General features: G+C 50.7%; 1 protein-coding gene across 3 annotated transcripts in view; it reads left to right on the top strand.

Annotated features, from left to right (window-relative positions):
* Positions 1-1,416: 1,416 nt before the first annotated feature.
* Positions 1,417-24,996, top strand: part of LOC107312652 (uncharacterized) — a 35,193-nt gene continuing 11,613 nt past the window's right edge. Inside the window, exons 1-2 of one of the 3 annotated variants that reach the window (XM_085544412.1) lie at positions 1,417-2,109; positions 23,529-23,721. In XM_085544412.1, the coding sequence (XP_085400538.1) occupies positions 2,062-2,109; positions 23,529-23,721 (241 nt within the window). In that variant the 5' untranslated portion in view covers positions 1,417-2,061. Of the gene's footprint in view, positions 2,110-9,966; positions 10,116-23,528; positions 23,722-24,996 lie in introns of those variants that run through there. The other 2 variants (XR_004307149.2, XM_085544413.1) reach the window with 2 other exon arrangements.

Here is a 24,996-nt window from a genome sequence, read left to right as displayed (position 1 = left end):
ATTAGCAAGTGTAGGGAAGGAAGCTGTCTCAACACTGCTCCTTGCACTGCGCTCCAGTTCAATAACAACCATCCATCACTCTCCATCCATCCTGACCTCTCCTAAAGAGCCACTGGAATCCTGTTATTCACATAGTCCTTCATGTTATTATTTCCAGCCTGGTGTGGGTCCTTTTAACCCCTGGCCTTATGGGCTTACCTTCATCTCAGAGGAGTTTATGGAATAAGATCCACACCCTTGCCCTTTTCAGCCCAGAGAAAGCTCCTTGTGACATGACAGAAATCCAAGAAATCAACCACTCCAGAGGTTTGTAATAAGTCTGAATCCTTCCTAAACCCAGACACTCAGCACAAAGAGGGGTCAGTGAACCTGGAGCCCCTTCCCCTCTGCCTCCTGCCATCAGTCTCTGGTGGTGATGCAAAGCAGATGAGGCACTCTGGGGACACCCAGCTGCTTCATGGGATGCTCATGCTTTGTGTCTCTGGAGCATACATGAGTCATCTGATTACACACTGTACATATGTGTGTGTGTGTCCTGGCACATACAAGTGTGTCTGTGCATGAAGGAGTCAGGTTCCTGCTGGCCCTCCTCAAAGCCCCTCAAAGCCAGGAATGTCATAGTGCAGAAGGGAAGGGCATGGTGACAGTGCTTAGCTTCCGTCCCTTGCTGGGATGGAGCTGTCCCCATGCTGCATTAGGGGATACTGGGGTGGAAGGAAGCCAGCCCAACAGATGCATCCATCTTTCTCCTTTCCAGACTACAGGTAAAACAAACACAGCCTCGAAGATGGCCATGTAATGCTGCTTCACTTTTCTGCAAGCACTGCCACTCTCCCTTTCTGTCACTCCCCTCCCTCCCTGCTTTTGGCCTCCCATCCCACTTCCTCACCTCTCCCTCTCGGGGTGCATGAGGGCTGGTTAGGATGGAAAAGCCATGGAGCTGCCCAGGGAGCAGGCTGCCAAGGCCCATAAATAAGAGACCCCTGTTTGCTTTCTCCTTGTCCAGCCCTGTGCAAATATTTACTGCCCCCATGACCCGTGGAGGCAGCAGTGGCTCCAAGCTGAGATGCTGCTGCAGGAAGCATCTGCCCCACTGCACAGAGTACCTCATCCTGCATTTCTAATGCCCTTACACTGTGCTCTCCTGGGGCCAAACACATGAGAGCACAGTGAGCATAGCATGAATCCCACTCACCTTCTCCCCCGATGGGATTTTACCAAAGTTTTATGAGTAGAATGAGCAGCAATCACAGCTGGGAATCCAGGGGCCATTAGCTCTCCCTGCAGCCAAAATGCCATAGTTGTGAGTGGTCCCATCCTTTGTGCTGTGTCTCTGCCAGACAGTGCAGCTGCTCGCAGGAGATGCCCACTGAATTCTGTCCGGGATGTTCACAGTTCCACCCAGTGACCTGCACCCCAGCTTGCTCAGCCTGTGTCTGTTTCAGTCACTCTGGGCATGTACTTCCCCTTCTGCCCTGCTTGTTTGCCACTGGCTCACTTTTTAATTTAGAGGGAAACGTGTCCATCTGCTCAGATGCGTGAGGCAGCTCTGTGCACCCACCAAGACTTCCAGCACCAACAGCCGTGCCTCCAAGTAGCTCCCACCCCAGAAATGAACGGGATGATTCTAAAATACAGATCAGGCACAAGAGCAGAGCTGTGCTTGTATTTGCTTTCCCTGCCATCACTGTGTGGGGATGCATAGCCCTGGATGGTGATAGAAGGGAAAGTGTTAACCACCTCCCTCTGGCAGTGGCAGCCAGTTGACCCAACAGGGGTTTGCTGGTTTGGGGCTGCACCACCTGAGGTTATGTATTTTTTGGAGAGTGAGGGCCAAGGGCTGATTTGGGTGTTGGTCACCTGTGGGTGGGGTGTTGGGACTGGGAGCAGCGTGAGCTCTGCTCCTCCCTGGGCTGGGACCTGGCTCTGTGCTGGAGGAGCCCTGTCTGATTAGCTTTGTGTTTCCTTAGAGCTGTGCTTTATTACTTGATTTTTCTTTTTAGCTTTCTCCAGCCAGATTTTTTGGTGGATGAGCAGTGCCTGGATGCATCTCCAGAGATTATGTGTTCAGATGATGCCAATGGAGGGATGAGGATGGCATGTGCCCTGGTAAGTCATCTCTTGCTCTTTCTCTTAACTGGCTCACTGTGTTAGATCTGTTTCCTTGTGGTCTTGCTATGAAAGAATCAAAAATGTGTGGAAATATGTAATGTCCTCCTTGCCCTTTTAGTGTCCCGAAAGCTGGCAAGCTCCATACCTGGACCTATGGCTGAACAGATTCACTAACAGCTTTCTTTTGTAATATCTCAGCTTGGAGAAGTTAATTATCTCCAAATATTGAAAAGGGCAGATGGATTTTGTAGGATTTACTTGGCTGTGTAATTTTGGTGCCCCAGAGATGCTCTGTGGTCTGGCTGTGCTGAATGACACATCATTGTGCCCGAGTGCAAATGTCACTTGAGTATATTGCTGCTTCTGCCCACTGGCAGATTTCTCCCATGTCATGCAGCTTGTGCTGCTGTGTTCTGGTGCTGCATCCATCTGAGGACACACTGGGGGCAGCTTTGCAAAATTCCACACTGTTTATATCTGAAGACTCTGACTGGAAGGCAGAGCTGCAAACCAAGCACTTCTGGCTCCAGCCTCCGGACACATGTTGGGGAGGGGGGTTCTGCACACATCCTGTGGGGATGCAATGAGGCAGCAGCTCCCTGGGGCTGCTGGGGAGCCCTTGCTCCATCTGGCTGCGGGATGGCCCTTCTCAGCTCTTCTTTCATCACTCCCCTTCTTCGACCTCTACTCTGGGGCTTCGGAGAGCTCTGTGTAATGCTCTGGCAGAGCAGTGAGGGGTGGGGTGTGCAGCTCTCTGTCCCCTGGGGGCATCCACCCCTCTGGATGTGCTGAGCTTCTGGCGGTGGGCTCAGCCCCCTCCCTGTCTCTGCCATTTGGGTACAGTTCCTTGTGGGATGCTCACACCGGAGGTAAATTCTCCCTTATTTTTACATCTTGTGCCTTGTTTCAAGCAGTGAAAGTTAAATGTGCCATCACATTATCAGCGTGCTCAGCCCAGAAACCAAATAGAGATGTTCCCAGTGAACTCACTTTAATCTCAGTTTATTTGCCAAGCAAAGCAATCTCCCCATGCAGCAATGGCTCTCAGAAGCTGCCGAGATGGAGGTGACTGCTAAAAAGGAGACAGACGCACACATTTCTGCTTTTGTGCTTGGGTTTAATGCAGGAGGTGAACTTTGTGGGACCTTTGCAACACTCCACTTCTGTTTATAGGTAGAAGTTGACTTCTATGTTTGGGGGATGTGGGTCAAATAGCCCTAGGGGCTGTCTTCCAGGGTTTCCCAATTGTTGGAGCTGATTGAATTGGACTGGGGAGGGCAGTGATCACAATGCTTTCCTCCCGGCCTCCAGCTGGTTTGACTTGCAATGCAAATGTTTTCTCCCATCACCTCTTAACGATCCTTTTTCCCCTTGCGGGTGTATAATTTCCCCCAGAAGTCTCCAGTGAATGGTTTCCATCACAGTTATTTGTCCCTCTCTTTTCAAGTCGAAGGCAACCTCTATAGAATTGCAGACCTGGCATGATTTGGGGTGGGAGTGGATTGAATTGCAGTATTTCTTCTCTGGCTGTCAAGAGAGCCTGCATTACCTGCCTTGGGGCTGGCAGCAAGGAGGCATCAGACCTGCCGTAATCAAGCAAATGAGATGCCAGTGGCAGAGCTGAGCTCAGGGTTGGGAGCCCGTGCTCCGGACGAGCAGCACGGCTCCTGGGTCGTGGGATGGAGGAGGAGAAAGGAATGCTTGGCTCGGAGCAGCCAGGGAGGAAGGGAGAGCAACTGCTCTTCTGGGGGCTGCTATTGGAAAGACATCATAGAGGAGGAGTTCATAAATCCACGAGGCTTCTCACGGCCGAGGCTCGATTCATCTGCACATCAAAGGAAAGTAAAAGCCCCTCTGTGAGAGGCTGCAGGAGTGGGGGTTGTGGGGGCGGCTTGAGCACTGTGGCCCTGCACCTCATCCTGCAACACAGGGCCTTGGAGCCGCTTGTAGGCAGCGGGGTGAAATATCACCTGTGCTCTGCTACGTGCAGGATGTGCTGTGTGTGTGTCTGGGGTCTGACCCGCACTTCAGGCAGCAGATGAGGTTGTGGTGCTGGCTGGAAACACTGACGGCATCGGCGTGTGCTGCACAGTGCTCACCTGGGGCTGCTGCAGAGGTGCAGACCCTTCCTGCTGGGCTCTGGAGGGACGTCCCTGGCCTGTGTCCTGCAGTCTGAAGTTGTCAGAGTACTTCCTTCAGGTTTTCCCTGGTTTTAGTGCTTGTGAAAATCCCAGGTGTAGCAGGGCAGCCAGCAGTCTGTGTTGCTTGTTGTGTGAGCAGCTCAGCTGGAGCGTGGAGCTGCCTGCTGCTGTGCTGGGGAGTCCCTGGGGAGGGGAGCAGTGGAACTTTGCCCTGGGGATTGGGGTTGTGCATGGCATCTTAATTAAAAGGGTCATGGAGATTGATGGGAGACACGAGCATGGCTGAGAGAGACACTGACCCTGGCTGAGGGGTCACCATTCCCATATACATTATACTGAATAATAGAGCTGCTTTCTCTGCTGTGTACTGGCATTCTAGCCTAACATGGGCAAAGTGCTACAAAAATTCCCCTGCCTTTTGAAAGACCCTAAAACTGTCTGGTCTAAAGTTGTACCTAGGCTGTGATACACTCCTTGTCCTAAGATGTCCTTGTGCTGTACAGTGCAGGAATCTGCTTTACTATTTCCCTTTGCAGGACAGCATCTCCTCCCATGACATCCTCAGAAGGAGCTGACAGAAGTGGGTGGGCTCCTCTCTGGGCCTTGGGCTGGTGTCAGGGCTGTCAATGGGTGCAGGCAGCCCTGACAGGAGATAAAGCATGTGCCATGTTTATTGACTGCCGCTTCTGCAGGGAGTGAAACCTTTCTTCCCAGGGGGATTGTCCAACTGACTGATACTTAGGCAGCCTCTCGTTGTGTGTTTTTTCTCCTCTGACAATATTTCTGGAGTAGGCTGTGTGGGATGAGGGGCTGCTAAACCCAAAGGCTGCTTTCCCTGAGCCATGGCACAGAGCAGAGAGCAGGGGCATGGTGCTGCTCCTGGAGGGGAGAAGCACAGTCTGTGCAGTGAAGTGTGGGTCCTACAATGGAAATAGAGCTAGAAGGCCTGCATACCTCATCCTCACCAGTCAGGTGGGTCTGAGTAAGCTGTGGTACCTGCACTAGGGCCAGATCCTTCATTTTGACACCTAGGTGCAATGGGATAGGAGAGGCACTCTACTCTTATGGAAAACACAGCTCTGTGTTGATGTGGTTGGTTCATCACTGAAATGGCCAGCTCTGGGGCTGGGGGGGTAACGTGATCTGCAAGGAGAAAACAGCTGTCTCAGAGCAGGGCAAGCTGCTGGGGGAGTATTGGGAAGGGTCCATCTGGAAGATCCTTGCTCAGAGTGCAGGGCAGAGCATGAGGAACTTGTTATCCTCAGGTGGTCCCTCCCACATCAGTGACAGCCTGCAGGTATTGTGATGTGACTTCTGTCCCGTCCCAGCCTTTGGGCATGGATCTGGAGCCCCTGGAACCTGTGGGCTGAGCGAGGCACTGTGCAGAGCCCAATACACCTCTGGCAGATCTTTGCTTCTGTTCTGGTTTTCCCGAAGTAGGGAAAGTACTGGAGGAGAAGGCTCTATAAATCAACGTGCTTTATTGCCATGCGCTATTAAACTACTGCTGCATTTCACCCTGGAGATGGCTGCGTTTCAGTGCAGGATGAATTGATTTCTGTATACCAAAGGTCAGATCCTGAGCTTCTGACTTAGTTCTTACTTAGTCTGTACAAAGGCAAAATCCCCATTGAAGCAGGCATTTGGATATCAGCCGCTCTATAAATAACACAGAAATAAGTGAGAACTAAGCTGGGCTCTGAAGCTCGCAAAGTGCTTGGGGATCCTCGGGAATGGCTGGTCTTGGGGAACTTCAGATTGGAGCAGCAAAGGGAAAGAACAGAGGCTCGGATCACAACGTGGGAAGGCTTTTTCCTTTCAGCTCTTCCGCAGCCCGACTTGTTGGCTTTGACGGAGGAATCCCTGAGAAGTGCAGCCGCGCTCTGTGCCGTTTGGTCTCAGCACCTCGCAGCCGCTTTTCAGCGCCGGGAGGATTCAGACGGGCGGGCGCACGGCAGATGAAATACCGGCATTCCCAACTGCCCTCCGCGTTCCCCCGCTCTTTGTTTCTCCGCATTTCCGAGTTGGGCTGCCTTTCCCCGGGGGAGGCAGTTAACTTAATGAGGTAGCTCTGCTCTGATTGTTTCAGGAGATGCAGGCGGTGCCCATCCCCTCGCCCGGCCCCATCCCATCCCGCCGGATAAATCACGCTGATTTAAAATTGATCATTCTGGGATGTGGGAGAAAGTGGAGTGGGCGGATTTACCCTATTAGGGTGCATTGATCACCATTACTGCGTGTAATCAGGGTTAATCTCAGGATTAATTGGGGGGATTTACTGATGGAAACGATCGACAATTTGTGTTAGTTACTGCTCTATTCGCCTCTAATGGCTTAATCAGATTACAAATTAAAAGTGGCTTCTTCCAGAGAATCTCCCTGGACTTGAGCAGCAGACAGAGCGTGAGGAGGGAGGCGCATCCAGAGCATATGGTTTGCAGCTCGGAGCTCAATTAGCCCAGCAGGAGGATGGATGGGAGAGCACTACGTGCCCGGGGCTGGGCTGGGCTGGGCTGGGAACCCCTCTGAAGCGTGGGGAGCTCCTGGTGGTGATGCGTTTTGTTCAAGGGTTTCTCTGGGCTGGGGGAGTGCGCGGCCCTCAGTGTGTGCTGTGCTCAGAGCAGCATCTGGTCGGGGCTGTGGGCTGTGGAAACGGCACTCGACTGTTGTGTCACATGGAAAACCTTCTGGAGGGAGCGAGTGGAATTTCAGCTCGGCAAACCATTAAAATAGCAGCGATCCTGCACCAAATAAATTAAGGCTGATGATCTGAGACTGGTAAGGCTAATGATAGAAAGGGGTCCTGTCCTGAGAAGAGATTTGTCTGGCAGGAGCTGAGCTGAGAGCATCTGAACTCCATTAGCTCTGAGGATTATTAGAAAGACAGCAGGGTCTGTCTGAGCACCTTGGCTGGAGGGTGTGGGAGCCCTGCAGTGGTACCACTCACCTCACCTGGGGATGCAGCACCCACCAACAAGCCGCAACGGGGAGGAATTAGGAGCTATCAAGCCTAACTTCCTGTATGAAAGCACAAAATGCATCTTTGGTTTGGAAGTCTGCTCTCATCGCTTCACCCCCACATGTGGGGCTGTTTCTAAGTGGGGAGGGCTCAGTCTCACCTAGCTCCTAAACTGGGCTGATGTTGATTGGGTTTTTGATATGTGGCTGTCAGACAGAAGTGTTGGGGATCTATTTATTCCACTGTTTATAAAGACATTTGCAAACCTGAAGGGGGGGAAATAAAAAGAAAGTGAACGTTTCAAGTGGCTGCTGACAAGTTAGAGCAGTTTAATAAATCACTCATAATAAACTACTTTATGTGTGGAGAGAAACACCACGGACTTCTTTAATAAGCCATTCATGATGGAGCAGGCAACGCTTAGAGAACAGAAATTCATTTGTGGGTCTTGGTGATGTGTTCCCACTGTTCCCTGCTGTGAATCTCTTGCCAGGTATGTCTGCGTCGGTGCGCCCATCTGGGCTGCATGTAAATCTGCTGTTAAGTCTGTAACTCACAGGGAGGGCATCTCTGCCAGGAGCTGCTGCTCATCAATTACAGGCAGAGTGGGACAGGCAGCCCATTCCTCACTCCCTGCCGACACCACAGCCTCTTCCACAGCTGCTTTATCTCCCACTGAGCTGGCCCAGATGAAGCCTTTTACAGGGAGTGCATCAGGCAGCCCTGTGCTTCTGCTGTTGCTTTAAACCCACATCTCACTTCAGATTAAGTAATGGCACTCCCTGCTTTTAGTGCATCCAGAGGAGGCAGCTGCTGCCTGTCACTTTTTCCAAAGCTTGGAAATGCAAAAGGGCCCCGTGGGTCACGGGGCTGCGTTTGTGGAGGGGGGAGGCAAAGAGCAGACTGCATTCTGGGGCTGAAAAGTGTGTTTGGGTGCGGAGGGGCACCTGTGGATCCCGGTGGTGCTGGGGCTGCCTGTGGGATTTGACCCAGGACAGCTTGTTGGAGCTGAGCTCCTGGCAGAACCCAGCAGTATGTACCAGGAACTGCTCCAAAATCAGGCTGGTGGAGGTGAGCATCACTGTGGTGAGGTCATAGTTCCTGCTGCATCACATTGCTTGGGGGAAAACTTGGCCCTCCAGAGCCTATTGTATAGAGGGGGGAAGGAGAATTTCATTTTTCTCTTGGTCTTCAGACTTGGCTTAGGTTGGGGGATCTGCAAGTGCTTTGTGCACGCCAGGCTTTTAAAGGGACCTGATGGCAGCTTCGGAAATGTCAGGCATTGTTCTGTCTGTCCTGGAGCAATTGTATGAAAAGGTGAAAAAAGCACTGCTCAAATAGAGGCGAGACTCTGACTTGACTTTGAACACTGCCTTTGTTATTGTGCTCCTCGGGCTACATGGTGCTTTATGAAGGCTTTGCAAGAAATTGCAATAAATATCTCCTGTTTCTAATGTACATACCTTCAGAAATGCAAACAAAAAAGGGAGGAGATGGTCAGCAGTCCTTGCTCGCATTTAGTTGTTACAAGCTAAGGATTCCAGGGGAAACAGCACAACAGGATCTGTAGAAACATAGTTATTTCTTAAGTGGCAAAAATAAGTGATTATTCTTAAATGAAAAGACTATGTTAGTATTTCATTTTAGCATCTACACGCTGACATATGGTGTATGCAAGGACACCTCTCCCCTCTCCCTCCTCACAGTGTTGGCTCTGAGGAGACACGACTGTGTCTGAGTGCTTTCCTCTGCCAGGTGCAGCACCTGAAACCCTTTGGCAAGAGTGAGTGGGGCTGTTCTGCTATTTGTTTTCTACTGTTTCTTTATTAAAAAGCTCCAGAGCCAGGCAGGCTTGCTTTGTTCAGTATTTTATTGCTGCCTCAGCTCACCCTGCCTGATAAAAGCATTGGCTGGTGCTGGAGCAGGGTGCTCCTTCTGGCTTACCCTGCTACCATTCTTCACTCTGTGCTGCCAATGTGAGGACCAGGGCTCGGGTTGCTCAGCACCAGCCCTTGCTCCTACAGTTTTGCTTCCCTGGCCGGTACAACTCTTGGCTGCTGCTCGGTGGGTGAGCCCCACACTTTTATGGTTGTGATTATTGCTCTGTGCTCCTCTCCAATTTGGAGGAGGTTGAAGAGAAAGCACTCAGAAAACAGTTTTGGTGCTTGGCAAAGCGGCTGGAGACCCCATCTGTTGCTTCTTACATTGTTAAGCTGCTCTTTGCTTCCCATGCCAGCCTGGTTTCTGCTAAATGAAGCCTCCCCAGGTCACGAGAGCCAAGTGGTTCCTGAATTAACAAAGACATTAATCAGGTCCCATTTGGACTAGCGCAGGGTGTCTACACCCTCACCCTGCCCTCTGTAAATTAAGCAGGTTTTATATCTTCAAGGCTCTTTTGGAATTATGTCCTCTCTGCCCTCCACCCCCTTCTCAATTGCTGGTGACAAGTATACACAACTTAATTGGTTGGCATGGAAAAGGGCTGACATTAATTGGCTGTGTTTGGCACGCAGACTCCCCATCTTGCAGCGCCTCCCAGGGATCTTATCAACCCCATCTCCGAGCCCAGCAGCTCACAGCTCGCCTGCCAGCTCGATGGGGTTTGGTTCTGTGCTTCCGATGACTGAGATTTTGCTTGGCTTCCTGGAGCTTTGGCTGGGGAAGAGCAGCTCTCACACCGCAGCTGGCAGTGCATGAGGGTGGGAGGGACCTACAAGCATCACAGCCCTGCCTGGCCCTACACCTCCCCCCGCCTTTTTCTGTAGAGTAGGTGCTAAGTGGGCACCCGGCTCCTGCCCCACAGTTTTCCCATGAGTCCTCCCCGGCTCAGCTTCCATGCAAACCCCTCCCATGCTCTTACACAGGGGTAGGAAATGAGCTGTATGTTCACGCTCTTGGAAGCTGTGAGTATGTGTATGTTGGGCCTCTGACAAGTTTAAATAGCTAATTAACTTATTTTAAGGAACCACTAAATTTGTCCCTTATCTTGATTGGTTTTTTGCATGCCTCTCTTTACCTGATTAATTCTTAGCCCATCTTTGTAATTAACAGTGTGAAAGAGAGCAGCTGTTCCTCCTCCAAATAATCTTTTCACCATCAGGGAACAATTCCTGCACTGGGATGGGCAGGAAGTTTCTGGTAGCTCTAACTATAAAAATAATTTGATGCTTCTTTTATTACCTGGTTATGACTGCCTGTTTTCACTGTACTTACCTAATAGGGTCCTAAATAGCCCTGAATCTCTCCTTGGTGCCATCAGCTGTGCTGTATCAGCACTGGTGGCTGCGCTTAACGGCGCTGGGAGCGATGAGGCGGTGCTGCAAAGCAGAGCACAGTTGGGAGGGTGGGTTTGGGCAGCTTTGCTATATGGGAGATTGCACTGTGGGTTTCTTTAATTCAGATGTGCGACAGCTTCCCTTCAGTTTGATTTCTTGTTTTAAATGGCACTTCCAGGCTCTCACCTCCCATGGGCTTTCCATGAGTGCCTGATACCAGCGTGTCAGGAGGCTGAACAATATTCAGCCAAAGTTCCCTTTTAGTAAGAGCGGTCTCCTCGCTCTTAGTAGCACGTAGCAGCCTTCTTCCCCTGCAGTGGTTATGCACTCGGGCTGTTTGCAGGGTGCTGTCATCCTTTCTCTCAGCTGCTGCTTGCCTGAAGCAGGCAGATGCTGCTCTTAAAACACTTCTGTATGAATTCCTCCAGCCTTTGGATCGCTGCAGCCTCCCCTTAAGCTCCTCTCACTCTATCAGTATCTTCTCTGGTAATTACATGCTTAAAGAGCAGATGATGGCCCCATTTTAATAGACCCTCTCCAGCCCACTATAAACACAGCAACACCTATACAGAAAACAGCCCCCAGCCCTACTCAGAGAGCTTTCTGCTCCATCCCCAGCTCCCTCCCATGGGGAGTGCATGAGAAGCACAAGCTGTAGCTGATGGCTCCTGGCAGCCCTTGGAGGGTAGCAGGGTGCATTCCACACAAAGGCAGTGCCAAGGGGTGTGGGCAGTGGGGTTGTCTTGCTCACTGTGAGCCCTGTGCACGCAGACAAGCATTCATTAGGTGTCTAGGGGCTCTTGATCCTTTGGGTGGGGGCTGTGAGAGCTACAGCTGCTCTCTCCTGGCCAGGACTGCAGAGTGCCAATGTTGTCTTTCCCCAGAGGCAGGAAGCAGCCTGTAGAGGAAATGCTAAATCACAGCTTGAAGCAGTGATGGAGCACCTGGTGGGAAGGCAGGGTCAGCCCAGGGGAGCTCAGGTGCATGCAGTTTACCTGACTGATGGAAGGAATAGAGTCAAGATCCACCCCTTCCCAGCCCTTGTTTATGGGTTGGTAGTGGAAGTGAGGGTATCTTGCTGGAGATCCCTGCCTACTAGAGGTCTTCCAAAGGAAAGCAGATGTTTTTCTTTTGTTTCTGTGTTTGTGGTTGCTGTGTTTGGGTTTATCCTTGTGCTGCAGCCTAGGGCTTAGCCACCCTGCTATTACTGCAGTGCTTTCTATCACATTATAGTGTTACACAGCCTGTGCCGCCTGGTCACTCTCTACCCTATGATGGCATCTGGAGATGCCAGGTCTCTTTGTATTGGGTGTGAGTCCTCTGCTTAAAGAGAGATAACACTCTGAAGGGCTGTAAGACAGTGGCAGCCCCAAGTCCGAGCAGCAAACAATTCCTTGGAAATGACCTCAGGTCAGGCTCGTCCTGGGGCTGCCAGGCCACCCATCCTAGAAGCACGATGTCCTGGCTGAGGAGAAAGGCAGCACTAGGGAGATCTCCTTGGTGTCAGATGCTGCTGTGTGCCTTGCTGGCGGATGCTCTTCACTGAGATAACACTGCTTTTTAGCCAGGGTTTCAATTTCCTTTGAGCATAACTTGTTTTGCCATTAAGACCTGCAGCTCTGTTGATGGAGACTGAGCAGACAAGAATACAACACTTCCAGAAGGGAAACAGGGCTCTGGCTCCATGCAGGGCATGGTCCTGTCTCTGAGTACAGTGATGTAGCAGCACATCATCCTGTCCTGGGGGGGCAGCTGTGCTGAATGCTACTCCAATGGAGACCAGCAATGGAGTCCCTTCAATCCCAGGGGACATTCTGGGGCTTAGCATCCCCTAGGTGTCCTTATGAGAAATGGGAGCTCAGAGTGACACCTTCCTTCCTCCTTTAGCACACATCGCTCACAGCCCTCCAGTGAGATTGTATTGAAACAAATGTCATCTCTTTGTGCGGTATTTCTTGTCATCAAGCTTTTAACCTTTGCCCTAAATTAGAATGTGATCTAAATGACAGATACTATCTGTTTTTATTATACTGCTCGTTTTTTCTTAATCAGATATTATTAATCCTTACTGCTTTTGCAGTGTGGAATTGCAGATGAATGACCTGTCCGAAGCATTCAAGCCTGGCTCATTATGAAATAGGTCTTAGAAAGACAGTGAGGTGGGGTATGGGTTGGAGTGCAGAGGGATAGAGGAGAGCTCCATGGTTGTGACTGTGTTGGCAGAGGAAGATCAAGTTTAATCTCTTTTGCATCTCTTCTTTTTGGAATAACCAATGCTTGTCCATTTTACACACATGTACCAGCTGAAATGCCCAGCTCCCAGCTGCTGACAAAAGTTTTATAGCCAAAGTATTCAGTATGGCCTGGTTTGTTCCAAAAGATTTGTGGAGATCTAGGCAGGGAGAAAAAAAAGAGGAAAAAGAGGGCAAATCTCTCCCTTTCCATCAACTTGGGCAATCAGGAGTTTTGTATTCTGAACATTGGTAATGCGGGGCCATCTGTATTGGCTCCAGCAGATCCCATTCCCCAGCTTCTGTGCTTAATTGCACTTCCATTGGCAATTTCAGCAGCCCCTGCATGTGTTTTGAATGAACTCCCCACTTCAGGCCAGTTTTACAGATCACCCTCGTGTGATTGGCAATTAAACTCTTTTCAGCTGAGGGAGAACTATGGCCTGTTTTCCAGCTTGTATCTCCCTCCTCCAGCTTGTTCTGCCTTTTGCATTTCCTGACTTTCCCTCAGCTCCTTATCTGCTGCGAGAGCAGTCTGTCCCCTCTGGGAGCTGCTGTCGGGTGCAGTGGCTGGCCCTGAGCAGTGCTGGGTGCTGCAGTGAGATCCTAGAGGGAGATGGAGAGTAAAGGAGGGCAGTGGTAAATCCATCCCCCGGAGCTGCGGTGCAAACAGGAAATGATCTCTTAATGCTGTGCACCTGCGTCTCCAGGAACAACATCCAAAAGGGGCCCAAGCCCACAGCAGGGTCCAGAGGAGTGGTGCTCCTGTGCCCAGCGGTAGAATTTAAAGACTCCTTGGCCAGCATCAGCCCTCATTCAGCTCCTGGCTCCTGCCAGATGAGCTGCCTCTCCCTTACCCCACAGTAAATGATTTCTGGGCTGTAGAGAGCATTGAGATGGCAGCTCTGGAGTTGTGGGCTGGCGGAACGCTTGGAGCTGCTGGTGCTGCCCAACACAGTGTGGGAGCACTGCTGTGATTGGTGCGTAGCTGGCACAGGGGATTGCACTGGGGATTGCACTGGGGACAGCAGTGCTGCTGCTGGGCATCCCATAGTCAAAGCGGGCCTGGAACCTTCAGAGAAGTGAGATCACAGCTCTACGGCTATCCTGTTTCCTCATCAGTAAGAGTGAAATGTATGCACAGATAGAAATGTGCTTATCCCAGAGCTGCACCCAGCCCGACATGGAGCCACCTGGCTTAGTTCTGCACCATAACCAGGCGTCATTGGCCTGCATGGGATTGTCAATAGGAGTGAAACCAGAGCAGCAGGGCTCTTGCTGGCCAGGAATCTGGCTGTGCTGCTGGGAGTGGGTGGCTGTCAGCATCTGCATGCATTAACAGCCCGGTGAGGCTGTCATCTGGCCAGGTGCCTCCTGATGCACAGGTTCTACAGGTCTGCTGGCTTGTCTGTCCAGAGTGGCACCAAACAAAGTGCCTTTAAAGCTCCAGTGCTCAGATTTTCCCCTCACCTTGAAGGATCTGACAGACTGGAAAGGCCAGGAAGCTGAAATCCCAGCAGAAGGAAGGTGATGCCCTGCCCATCAGCCTCACCCACTTGGATCTGGATGCTCTCCCTGTGTTTGGCCTGTAGCTTCACCTTTCCTATGCAGCACGAGCACAATGTGGGGCCTGAGCTTCACAGGGATGCGAAACTCTTGAAGGATGCGGCCTTTCACCAACACATTTTCTGCCCAGCTCAGTGCTGCGAGGGCTCCGTCAGCATTCCTGAGCTCATTGCAGGGGGAGAAAGAGGGCAGAGGGATTTTGGCAGTGGAGACCTAAAGCTTGGAAAAGCCTGAAAGAAATTGCCTGCAGCTGCTGCTGCAACAAGCACATGAGACATGACAGTACTTCTTGAATTCCAGGGCGATGGGAGAGGTGTTTTCTGGAGGCTCTCTTCCCCGTCCCGCAGGGGGTATAACAAGTGGTTGTGGGATTTAACTCTGCAATAGTGGGATTAGGCGTTCCCCGACCAGGATGGTTCCACATTCCTACTCCCTGATTTACCACTTGATGCTCTCTTTCCTTCCCCCAGTAGAAACAGCCTCTCTCAGCCCCTTCCAGTTACAGTGTTATAGGGGTTTGCAGCCCAGCATCCCCTTCTAGTGAATTTGCCTTGATTTAAGGCTTTGATTTGAAAGTTATTTTTTACAATAAGAGAAAGATAGTCCATGCCAAAAAAAGCAGTTTCATAAAATGCTGAACATTACTTGCATTCTGTAATTGCAAACCTGAGAGACTTGGAGTAATTGACATTTTGGATGTGTTGCAGAGTATCATATTTAATCTTGAAAAGCAGGTTCCAGGCAAAGGAGGCAACTGCCAAACCAAACTCAGACTCCTTGCTGGGTCCTTACCATAACTCATTTTCAAATCCGTTCAGCACAGTCCTGAACCTAAATGTTTACGTTTTTGATTTGCTAAGATAACATTCTTGGGTCACCGAGGCTGTTTGTCAGGGATGGGTGTGGGGATCTGGATCGGATCGCTCAGAGCTCCGGTGTGCTCCTGAAGGATTGTGCCTTCCTCCTGTGGATGTGCTCCCCACTCCATAGGGTGGCAGGGAGCTCTCAGCATCTCCCCATGGCTCAGGACCTGATGGGTAGTACAGGAGCAGCATGTACCCAGTTCCAGGCTCCTCCTAAGCGAGACACAGGGCTGTGCCACTGGCTCTTGTGCTGCTGGGGTGTCCAACCATGAATGTATGAAATTGCATCAATGCGGGGCCAAATGCAAATTAAATTTCACAGGACTGTGACTCAGTGGACGTGCATTTTTTGCTGGTGCATGACTTCAGTGCGTGTGTAATTTTATAAATGTGTGGGATGTGAATGATGCTCCGTGAATGTGTCTGAGGCAGGAGCAGGGCTGCGGGCACAGCCAGACTTCCCAGCGAAGCCACGAGTTCTCCTTTCTTTCCCTCTGTCTACAACTGTGGCTTCTGTAAAGTATCTGTCCCACATTATCATGGTTTACAGCTCGGCTATAAACATTTGCTTCTGTTTGAAATGCAACAAATATAAGCAGAAATCTGCTCTCTGCTTTACGCGTCCCGCTAAGAGATACCAGTCGAAGATTTTAAGGCCAGCCCTCTTCTTGCAAAGGGACTGTTTACATTGCTACGGATTCCAGCAGAGTGAATACTAATTTAAAGTGGTGCAAATGAAAAGAAAGCAGAGAACCCAGGAATGTGAGAGGCAATTACACACCCTGACCATGGAAATGGAGACGCAACATTGGCACCGTGGCTCTCGGGCAGGATGGGCTGTGGCAGCGCTTGAGCTGCAGGCACAGAGGTGTCCATGCAGGACTTAGGGCTGTGCTCTCTGCTTGCTTTTCTCCTAGCTCTTGGAGATGTTGGGACTGGGGCTGTGCTGGCATTGGTGGTTGGGAACACAGCCTCAGGGGTTCCCAGAGCTCACAGGGGTATGAAGATGAAGGAGCATCCCTTTCCTTTTGCAGGGGGGAATTTTTCTAGCTGCACTGCCAGCGTGGTTTGGGGATGATTTGGGGGTCAAGGCTGGCATCAATTGGGAAGGGGTTATTATTTGCCCAGCTGCACATCTTTATTCATAACTTGCCCATTGTTCTGAATATTTTGCATATTTCATTGTGAGAAATGGGGCGGGAAGGGGGGAAGCAGTCGCCGCATCGCTGGGAGCTCGGCTGCTCTTTTATTTCCTCTGAGGCAGGCTGCCGCGGGAGCCTGTGGCTGTCAGGATGTTCACATCTGTTCCTGATTTGTGGACAATGGAGCACCATCCACTGGCTGCACATGGTCGGGCTGTGACAACTTGACAGCCTGCCCAGGAATTCAGACCGAGCGGTTACTATCCGAAGCCATCAGAGTTGGCTGATCCTATATTAGAAGCAGGGAGGGGGTAGCTCATAATTTCAAAGAGAGGGAAATAGAAGAAAAGTTGCTTTTTTTTCCCTCTTTCCTTTTATGCTTGTTGTGAGTGGCATTAAGGCCTCTCTTTAGTTGACAAGAGAGGGTGTTTGCAGAAGGAGCAATGGGAGCTGGTAGGCTTCAAAGCTGTGAGGGAGGTGGGGAAGAGGGGCTTCAGCCCCCCCAGCTGCAAGAACACATCTGCTCCTGCTCTAACCTCCCCTGCTGGATGGAGGATTTTCATCTGTACCAGACAGTGGCAAAAAAGGAGCAAACATGGTACACTGTCAATATAATCATAGCATTGTTAAGATTGGAAAAGACCTCCAAGGTCATTGGACTTGAGTTCAATTGCCAACCTATTCCCACCACACCCACCTAACTGTGTTCCTAATTGCTGCATCTTCCCTTTTCTTGGAGAAGTCCACTAGTTCCCTGGGCAGCCTGATCCAGTGCGTTACCACTCTTCTTGAGGAGAAAGTTTTCCTAATATCCAATCCAAATCGCATCAATGCATAAGGTCCCACCACTCTCAAGCTGGGCCTGTGACTCCTCAACCCCTCCTTTGGCTTAGAATATGCATCTCAGGTGCTGCTCCTCAATCCCCTTGCACCAACCCAACATTGTCCAGTGCAAGAACTGTGACAAGTGGGAAAAGGGGAGCACCTGGATGAGAGTGGGGCAATGCAGGTGCCGCCTCCACCTGCATGGTGTTGGTCTGCTTTCCTTCTCCTTGACATGCCTGCTGAGTTGCTTTGCCTCCTTCTGTGCAGCCATTGGGTGTAAGTAGGTCTGAGCAAGCCTGACAAAATACAAGGGACCTAAATTACATTACCTTGCACACCAGCTCTGAATCTGACCTTGGGGATTAATTAGATAAACAACAATCTTGTACTGTACCTTATATAAATGTACAAGCAAGGCACCATTAAGGATTACCTTGTCACTAACCTAAGCCCTTAGTGATTTAATTAGACAATTAGAGGGTGCTTGGGAATGCTCTTGTAGTAACCAGAGTTATTAACACCATTTGTATTTATATTTAATGGCATTGCAGAAGGGATTTTAATTATTTGGAGTCTTGTCTTTAAACTTCTGAAGCAGAAATTCTCCCCTGGCAGCAGCAGTCTCACAGGTGCTGCCACAGCACTGACTTGGGCTGGTGGCCAGGCCCCTTCCCATGGCAAATCTGGGCTGCTCCTAGAAAGAAGGCTTTTTTTGCTCATGCTGAGTGGAATTTGCCACTCCCTAATGAGAGTAAGAGGGGAATACAGCCTTGGAGTGCTGTGGTAATGGCTGTGCTGCCATGAGGGGCTGTGTGATGCTGCTTGGGATGCCAAAACCAAAGGTACATGCAAAACTGCATGAAAGAGTGCTGGTGCATCCCATGGCCCTGGCAGGTTGCAAGACAGTCGGATGGTTACGGGCAGCATGGTTTATGGGTAAGCCTCTGGGCAAGGGGAGCCCTGTCCTGCTCTGCTCCCTTCTGCAGTCAGGTGTCCAGGAGAAGCCCTCTGCTCATCAGCTCCAACCTGGCTTAGAAGAGAAGCTGGGATTCCTGAAGGAGAAAAGCCCTTGTCTCAGCACAGGGTAGATTCAGCTCCCTCCTCATCAGCCTCAGCCACACACCCTTCCTCCTGCCTTCCTGGAGATGCCATTCTTGCAATCTCTCCGACAATAATTGCATTTTCACTGTATTACAGCCCCAGTAATACAATTAAGCCTAAATAATATAGATTAAGTGGAGAGTAATCGGATTTGCTAACTAATGTTTGAGTAAAGTAGATTCTTCTCCTGCTTTCCTGAATCCAGTTGGCTGAACCCACAGCCATAGCTCCGTATTCCCTTCAGTGCAATGTGGGTGTGGAGAGATGGTGATTCAGCAGGGATGGGAGAATATTCACTTTGGTTTTATGCGTGGAATGGACTGGAATCCTCTTGGGAACTATAATTGAGACAGTGAATGGGATGTCCTCAGATAATCAAAGACAATGAGGAGAAGTGGGGTCAACGATCCGTTCAATGAAAGCATAAGGCAAATGATATATTGAGCAGCTCCAGAGCTCAGTAATTTGACAACAGCCTGTGCTGAGCCATCTGGATGGGAGAAAGGGAGTGCTGGGGTTTAAGATGTGTGAGGTGGGCTGTGGGGGGCTGTGCCTGTTCCATAGCCATGCATCGCATTAGGATTATGAGGAAGAGGGGCCTTGGCTGGCCTCTGAACTATGAAATATCCTCTTTGGAGCTCAGAGAGGGGATGCTCAGTTTGACCTGGTTTTCTGGGAGCTGATAAAGCGAATGTGAGCTTGGTGGGACTGAAGCAGAGGGTTATTGCAGACAGCTATTCAGGGTCAGGATTTTGGTATGTTGTGTTGCACTTTTCCATTTGCAAAGAGCAAAAATATGAGAGCGGAGCTCAAAAAACCTGTGTAAATAAGAAATAAGAAAGGAAAAATAAAGCCGCAGGGAACAGCTTCCCTTCATCTGCTTTGCTCTTCCTTTTTTAGTCAAATCTGCTACTCGTTCATAGAGCCCTTGAGCTCCCTCCGAGCTGCAGCATCCCCATACCAGGAGCTGCCCCTTGTATGGGGGCTGAGGTTTGACCTGGGCACAGTCCTGTTTTGTGACATGGGGACCTGTTCTGATGGTAATCTGCTGCTGTACTCGTGTATAGCAGTGCTCTGGAGAGGGCTATGGTGACATATTTTGCAAATCCTTATTTATTTATGGAAAGAAAAGAAAACAGACAACGAAAAAAGATCATTCTAATGACTGGTTTTGAATTAAAAAAGCAAACCAGTGTAAGGCCTTGAGTTGATGCCCCAAGTTCAGGTCACTGCACAGCTGAGCTCCCAGTGTGCAGAGGTTAGGTTGATGGCAGGGGAAATGCCAGGGTGTTTTATTCGAAGTAGATATGCTCTCCAGGCTGCCAGACAGGGAAGGAAATTGGAAAAAGAGTGTCTTTCATGTGGGTTTTGCTCCTTGTTGTGAGGAGCCAGGCTAGGATTAGTTGTCCTGCTGGAAGAGAGCCAGGCCTGCAGCCTCCTGCGGGTGCCTGGGCTCTCCTACTGGGGCCGGGCTGGGGCCAGCAGCATGAGGTCAGGGAGCTGGGAGAGGGTCAGGAATGCATCCCACTGCTTCTGGATGAGCTGTTGCTCACTGCCTCCCAGAGCACCACCAGACCTAGAGCTCAGCATGTCCCAGTCCATCAGCAGCCCCTTCATTCTGGGCTACAGAACAACCAGTGCTCCTCATGCCTTGCTGTAGCCATGCAGTGCCCCCACCAGCAGCATGGGGAGGAGGAGTTGGGTTTTGGCAGGGGTTGGGCAGGAGGTTTCCTAACAGCTGGCTTGTTCCTGGCCAGAGTGGAATGATCTTGCAGGCAATGGAACAGCACTGGCCACGGCAACAAAGGAGGCTGCTGTGCAGTGTTCAGGTGGTGGATATGAGCAGGGAGGAAGGAGGAGAGGCTCATTTGGCAAAACACACTATTTGTCTATTCAGCAGCTGGTGCCAAGTCATGGAGCCCTTGGGCTTCACACTTGACATCGTTGGCCAGCACTGGGAGCCCCAGCTGCTGCCAGGCAGAGCTCCTGTTGCTGGTGATGGAGCACTTAAGAGTGGCTCTCCTTGGCTCCCGCTCGTGACATGGTAGGTTCAGCTGTGGGCTGACCCATTGCCTGGCAGAGTGTGGCTGGTTCTGCTCAACACCCTTCAGCAGTGCTATGAGGCTGCCTGGAGGAACCTGTAGAATGCACTCTGGTGGCAAACACTGACCAAAGGGCTTGCACAGCTTTGTGCTAAGCCAGTGTGGGAGCTCCCTGCCCCTCTCTGCACTGTCCCCAGCCCTGCATGAGCCTCATCCTGCCCACATCCACTGTCCTTTCCATCCTTCTCTTGGCAGCTAAGTTGTTAATAAGCTTCCCCTTGCTATGATTCCATCTAAATTACTATTTTAAAACAACTACAGATGTGCTAAATTGGCTCAGCATAATAGGATGAGATGGAGAATAAAGGTTCCCCCAGTGGGCTGTCGCCAGCGCAGGTAATTTATTACCTGGGTGGCTAATTATATGCTTCTCAGCTTTCTAGGGTGAAAACATCTTGATATTTCCTAGTTAAGGAGCCCTGACACAAGTGAAATGACCAGACATGTGAATAGGAAGCACGGTGATTAAGTACCTGAGGGATGAAGAATGCAAAGGAAAAGGCATTCTGCAGCCAGAAAAAATGAACTGCGTGATTTCCCTCCACACCTGGGGAGCAGGGAGGGCTGCACCTCCCCAACTCCGGCCAACTCTGGCACTTTGTGCATGAAAACTGCAGCTAACTGAATTCCAAGCTGGGAAAAACCTTCTATAAATGAGAGGAGAAATCATTTCATGAGCTCTGCGTATGTGCTTTGGGGCTGGGATGGTGGGGAGGAGAAAGGCTGCACCTCCTCCCTCCTTATCCCTGCTGGCTGCACCCTTCCTCATCACACAGATGCACAGAAGGATGCTGCTCCTTCCTTATGAGCAGCCAGAGTCTCAACAGTGCAGTGGGTTACGATGTCCCCCTGCACCCATCATGGCCCTGCAGACCCCAGCCACCTTCAGCAAAGAAACCCATTTCCCCTTTTGTGTGCTTAGAAATGTAGGTAGGAAATACATATCCAGCCTCCTCACATTCATTCACTATTTGCTTGATGAAACATATTGTTTACATAATTAATATGTTTGAGACAAGGTAACTTATAAAGCACGTAGTCTGTTGGGCACTGTGAAATGGGACAGTTTTCAAAGTACTTAAAACCTGTTGCATGACACAAACCTGATCTAGAATGACACCTTGCTGAGTGACTCAGGTCACCCCATGGCTCTGATTATATTGAGAGGAGATGAGATCCTGTACTGCTGGTGAGAGAGTTGCAAAAAAGGCCACAGAAAGGGGAAATAAAATTACCTGAGTTATTTCTCAGCCCATTTGCCTGTGGTTCTGCATTACACCCTGCTTGCAGAAGAATGCTCAGGGGTCAGCATCCAGGAGATGCCCATGGTATGGGCACACCCAAGCAAGGGTTCGTCCAAGCACAGCAGGAGTTGGGTCACCTGGGCTGCTCTTGGCTCTCTGTAGGGTGTGAGCAGCACTACAGCCTCTCCCAAGTGATGCAGTGGGGAAGGAAGGCCAGGTCTGGGTGATGCTGAACAGCACCTGAGCCACTGCTAGCAGTTCCTGCCACTGTGTCACCCTGGGGTTGGAGCTGAGCTTTTTGCAGCAACCCTCTGCTTTTGCCCGGCCCCCAGGCTGTGCTGATTCACCGTTTTCTCTGAGCCACGTCGCAAGAAGACAAGGTCTTTGGGAAAGCAAAGTTAGTGATAAAAGGGAGCAGCAGCCAGCAAGGTGTTTTCAATACAGAAAGAACCTTACTCTCTCGGATGAAAGGCAAAGCAGTGTGTGCACGTCTTTGGGCTCCGCAGCATCTCCCAGAGCTCTGGTTTTATGCTTCTTTATCCTTCAACTTCTTCCTTAATGAGAAATTAATTAGCGTTGTAGTTCCTGCCTGGGAACTTGTAAACATGCAGCAGCGGTGCTGTCGTCCCCTTCCCCCCACCTTCGCCGTCCCGTCCCACCCCCTCCCCGAGGTGCCGTCCAATCTCTCTGACACAAACACTCGAGAACAAAGCTGCCCAGCTAATTCAGGGAATTATCAAGAAGCCTGGAGCTGTGCTGAGATAATGAGCCTGAAATAGCAGCCTGCCGGGTCTGCAACAGTGCCGGGACTTGGGCTTAGACCCCACGATGGGCCAAGGTGAGGTGGGGACATGGACGTTCCTGCAGCCCCTGGTGCAGCTCTGGGTGTGCAGTGGAATGGTTGTGTTTGGGGTTCCCAAGCCCTCCGCCCTGCCCTGGTTGGATACTGCTCCAATGCTGCTGGATCCCTTGCTTGTAGGAGCAAAGCAAAGCACTCTGCTCCTCATGGTGATGTTCCCCAAGGTGGTGTTCCTCTGTCACCCCATGCCATCACAGCTCCCAACGCCCCCACGCTGCTGTTCCCAAGTGAGCCTCCTCAGAGCCCTGCAAACAGCCGGTAAAGGGCAAAAGCAGTGAGAAGACTCTTCCTGAAGGGCAGAAGTGATGTGTACAAGGCAGAGAGGAGGGCTCGGTGAATCCCATTGCCTCACCAGCTGCATTGGACCTACTTTCTTCACTTTGATATTATTTCTCACAATGAAAAGTTGTGTCCCATCCTGTGTGCACTCAGCTTGGCTCCAGCATGTTACCCTGTGTGGATAACTCAGCTGATGCTACGTAAGGAATGTTCTGTAGAAGCCTGTTTCCCTGCTGCTGCTCTCCCTGGTGCAGTATTAACAACAGGAGTTCCCTACCCAGAGGACAGGAGGCTTCCACAGTGAGGAGATATGTGGGAAGGGAAATCTTGTGATGTGAAAGTCAAGCCATTCCCTGTGATGCTCAGATGATGGGGCTGGGAGAACTACTGTTTTGTTCATTTCCTTATGGAGGAAATGTACCATTCTGAAGATGACTTGTAGTTTCCTCAGCAGTGAGTCATTACTTTGTACATGAGCTAAACGCTAGAGCGTAATCATAAATAAATAAAACTGGCGGCATAAACTGGAAATTAAATATATCCTCTCCTTGTTTGAAATGCACCATGATTCATGCTGTTGCTTCCTAGTTAAAATTGTATGTTATACCAGGTTGTGAAGCATTATAGGGATCTTTGCAGTGCTTTGCCACACTGTGGGTTTATCCTGTGGCACTGCTTGAGGAACACTGCCTGCGTGCTTGGTGTCAATTAAAGTCACCCCCATGTGCCATCTCCTTTGCTGTATGTAGAAAAGCAGTGAGCTGCTTTGTGAGCCTGAGCTGAGTGAATGATCAAATCCCTTATCTTTTTGTTTTTATTTCTTTACCAGGCCGACTTCAGCTGGGTGAGCTCCCAGCCTGGTTCCTGGGGAAGCTTGGGAGAACAGACAGCAGAGCGCAGCATCACTGCTTCGTGGACCACATGGAGCTGCTCTGAGTGCCACCCAACATGCACAGCTGTCATCCTGCTTTGCTGCAGGCATTGGCCCAGGTACATAAATCTCATATGGACATGGAGAGAGGGTGAGTCTTGTGCCACTAGGGTCTGTACACTCTTTGTTGGCACCAAAGGGCACTTGGTTTGGACAAAACATGACTTTCCCACACTCCCCACTCTGTCCTAAGTGCCAAGTACTGGCTGGTTTGGCATTCCAGAGGGTTGAGGATGATGCTTGCTGAACATTCAGCATGGTGCTGATTGCAGCAGCTGAGTGTTGTACAGCCAGGGGCTGCTTGACCACATCCCTGCTGCATGCTCACCCTGCAGCAATGGGAACACTTTGGCTCCTAATCCTCCCCTGGCCACTGGTGGCTCCTGAGTGTCTGGCTGGGCTGGGGAGCTGCTGGTTAACACAGCTTGGGAAGGCCTGCTGGGTGAGGAGGTCAGCACAGGCATCTGGGGTCACCAAAGGGTTACCCTGTTCTTCATTTAGGAGAGAAAATCTAAATGCTTTGCTCCTCCCCTGAGGTCCAGGGAGGCAGGGGTAAGGTATAGAGGTTGGGCAATGCAGGTCTGCAAACAGCCACTGCATTTCACAGCATTGCATTCCCACAGCATTGCAGGTTGAGGGCAGCTGGGAGGGAGGAAGCAGTGTCGTTATCCTAGCCCATGGCCCTCTAAAACCGATGCATTTGCTCCTCATCACAGAATCACAGAATCACAGAATGACCTGGGTTGGAAGGGACCTCAAGGATCATGTACATGTACTCCTACCCTTGCTGGTTCCCGTGCCATACTCTAAACCATGACACACTGGATTCCTCTATTCCTTAAGGCTGAGCCTACTCAGGCCAGACCCACTCTGTCATTTCCACTATGCCAAGAAACCTCCGAGGCCTCATTGCATCGTGGTCCAAACCCCATCCCTAAGCTAAATACCCGCAGTTGCCTGTTTTGGCAGAGCTCAGCTGTGAGACCTGCTCCCTGTGAACGCCAGGCAAGAGCACGTAAAACAGGAACGTTAACTATTTTTCCAGCTGTCTGCAGCTCATGAACTGTAAAACACACTAATGTTACACCTCCACACCTTGCGAAGGAGATGCCAGTGACACTCTGTTGGGTTTTTTCATTCTCCTTCTTAAAGGAAATTTTGGAAACACAGGTTTCCAAAAGCTGTGGGAAATATCTGACACTGGGGGTACTTCTGTAGGACTGTGGCTGTTGCTGCTGGTGGGGTCCAATCTCCCATTCCTCACCACGCACCCAAGGGTGGGACAGGGCAGGTGGCACCTGGTGTCCGCCAGGATCATGAGCCTTCAAAGTGTTCTGGGTCCCACACACAGCTCCTGGGCACAGGA

The sequence above is a fragment of the Coturnix japonica genome, chromosome 4, assembly GCF_054131305.1.
Source record: "Coturnix japonica strain WE chromosome 4, WE-NBRP24, whole genome shotgun sequence".
Lineage (NCBI taxonomy): Eukaryota > Metazoa > Chordata > Aves > Galliformes > Phasianidae > Coturnix > Coturnix japonica.
Note: the sequence above shows the minus strand (reverse complement) of the source record. Positions and strands in the feature narration are given on the sequence as shown.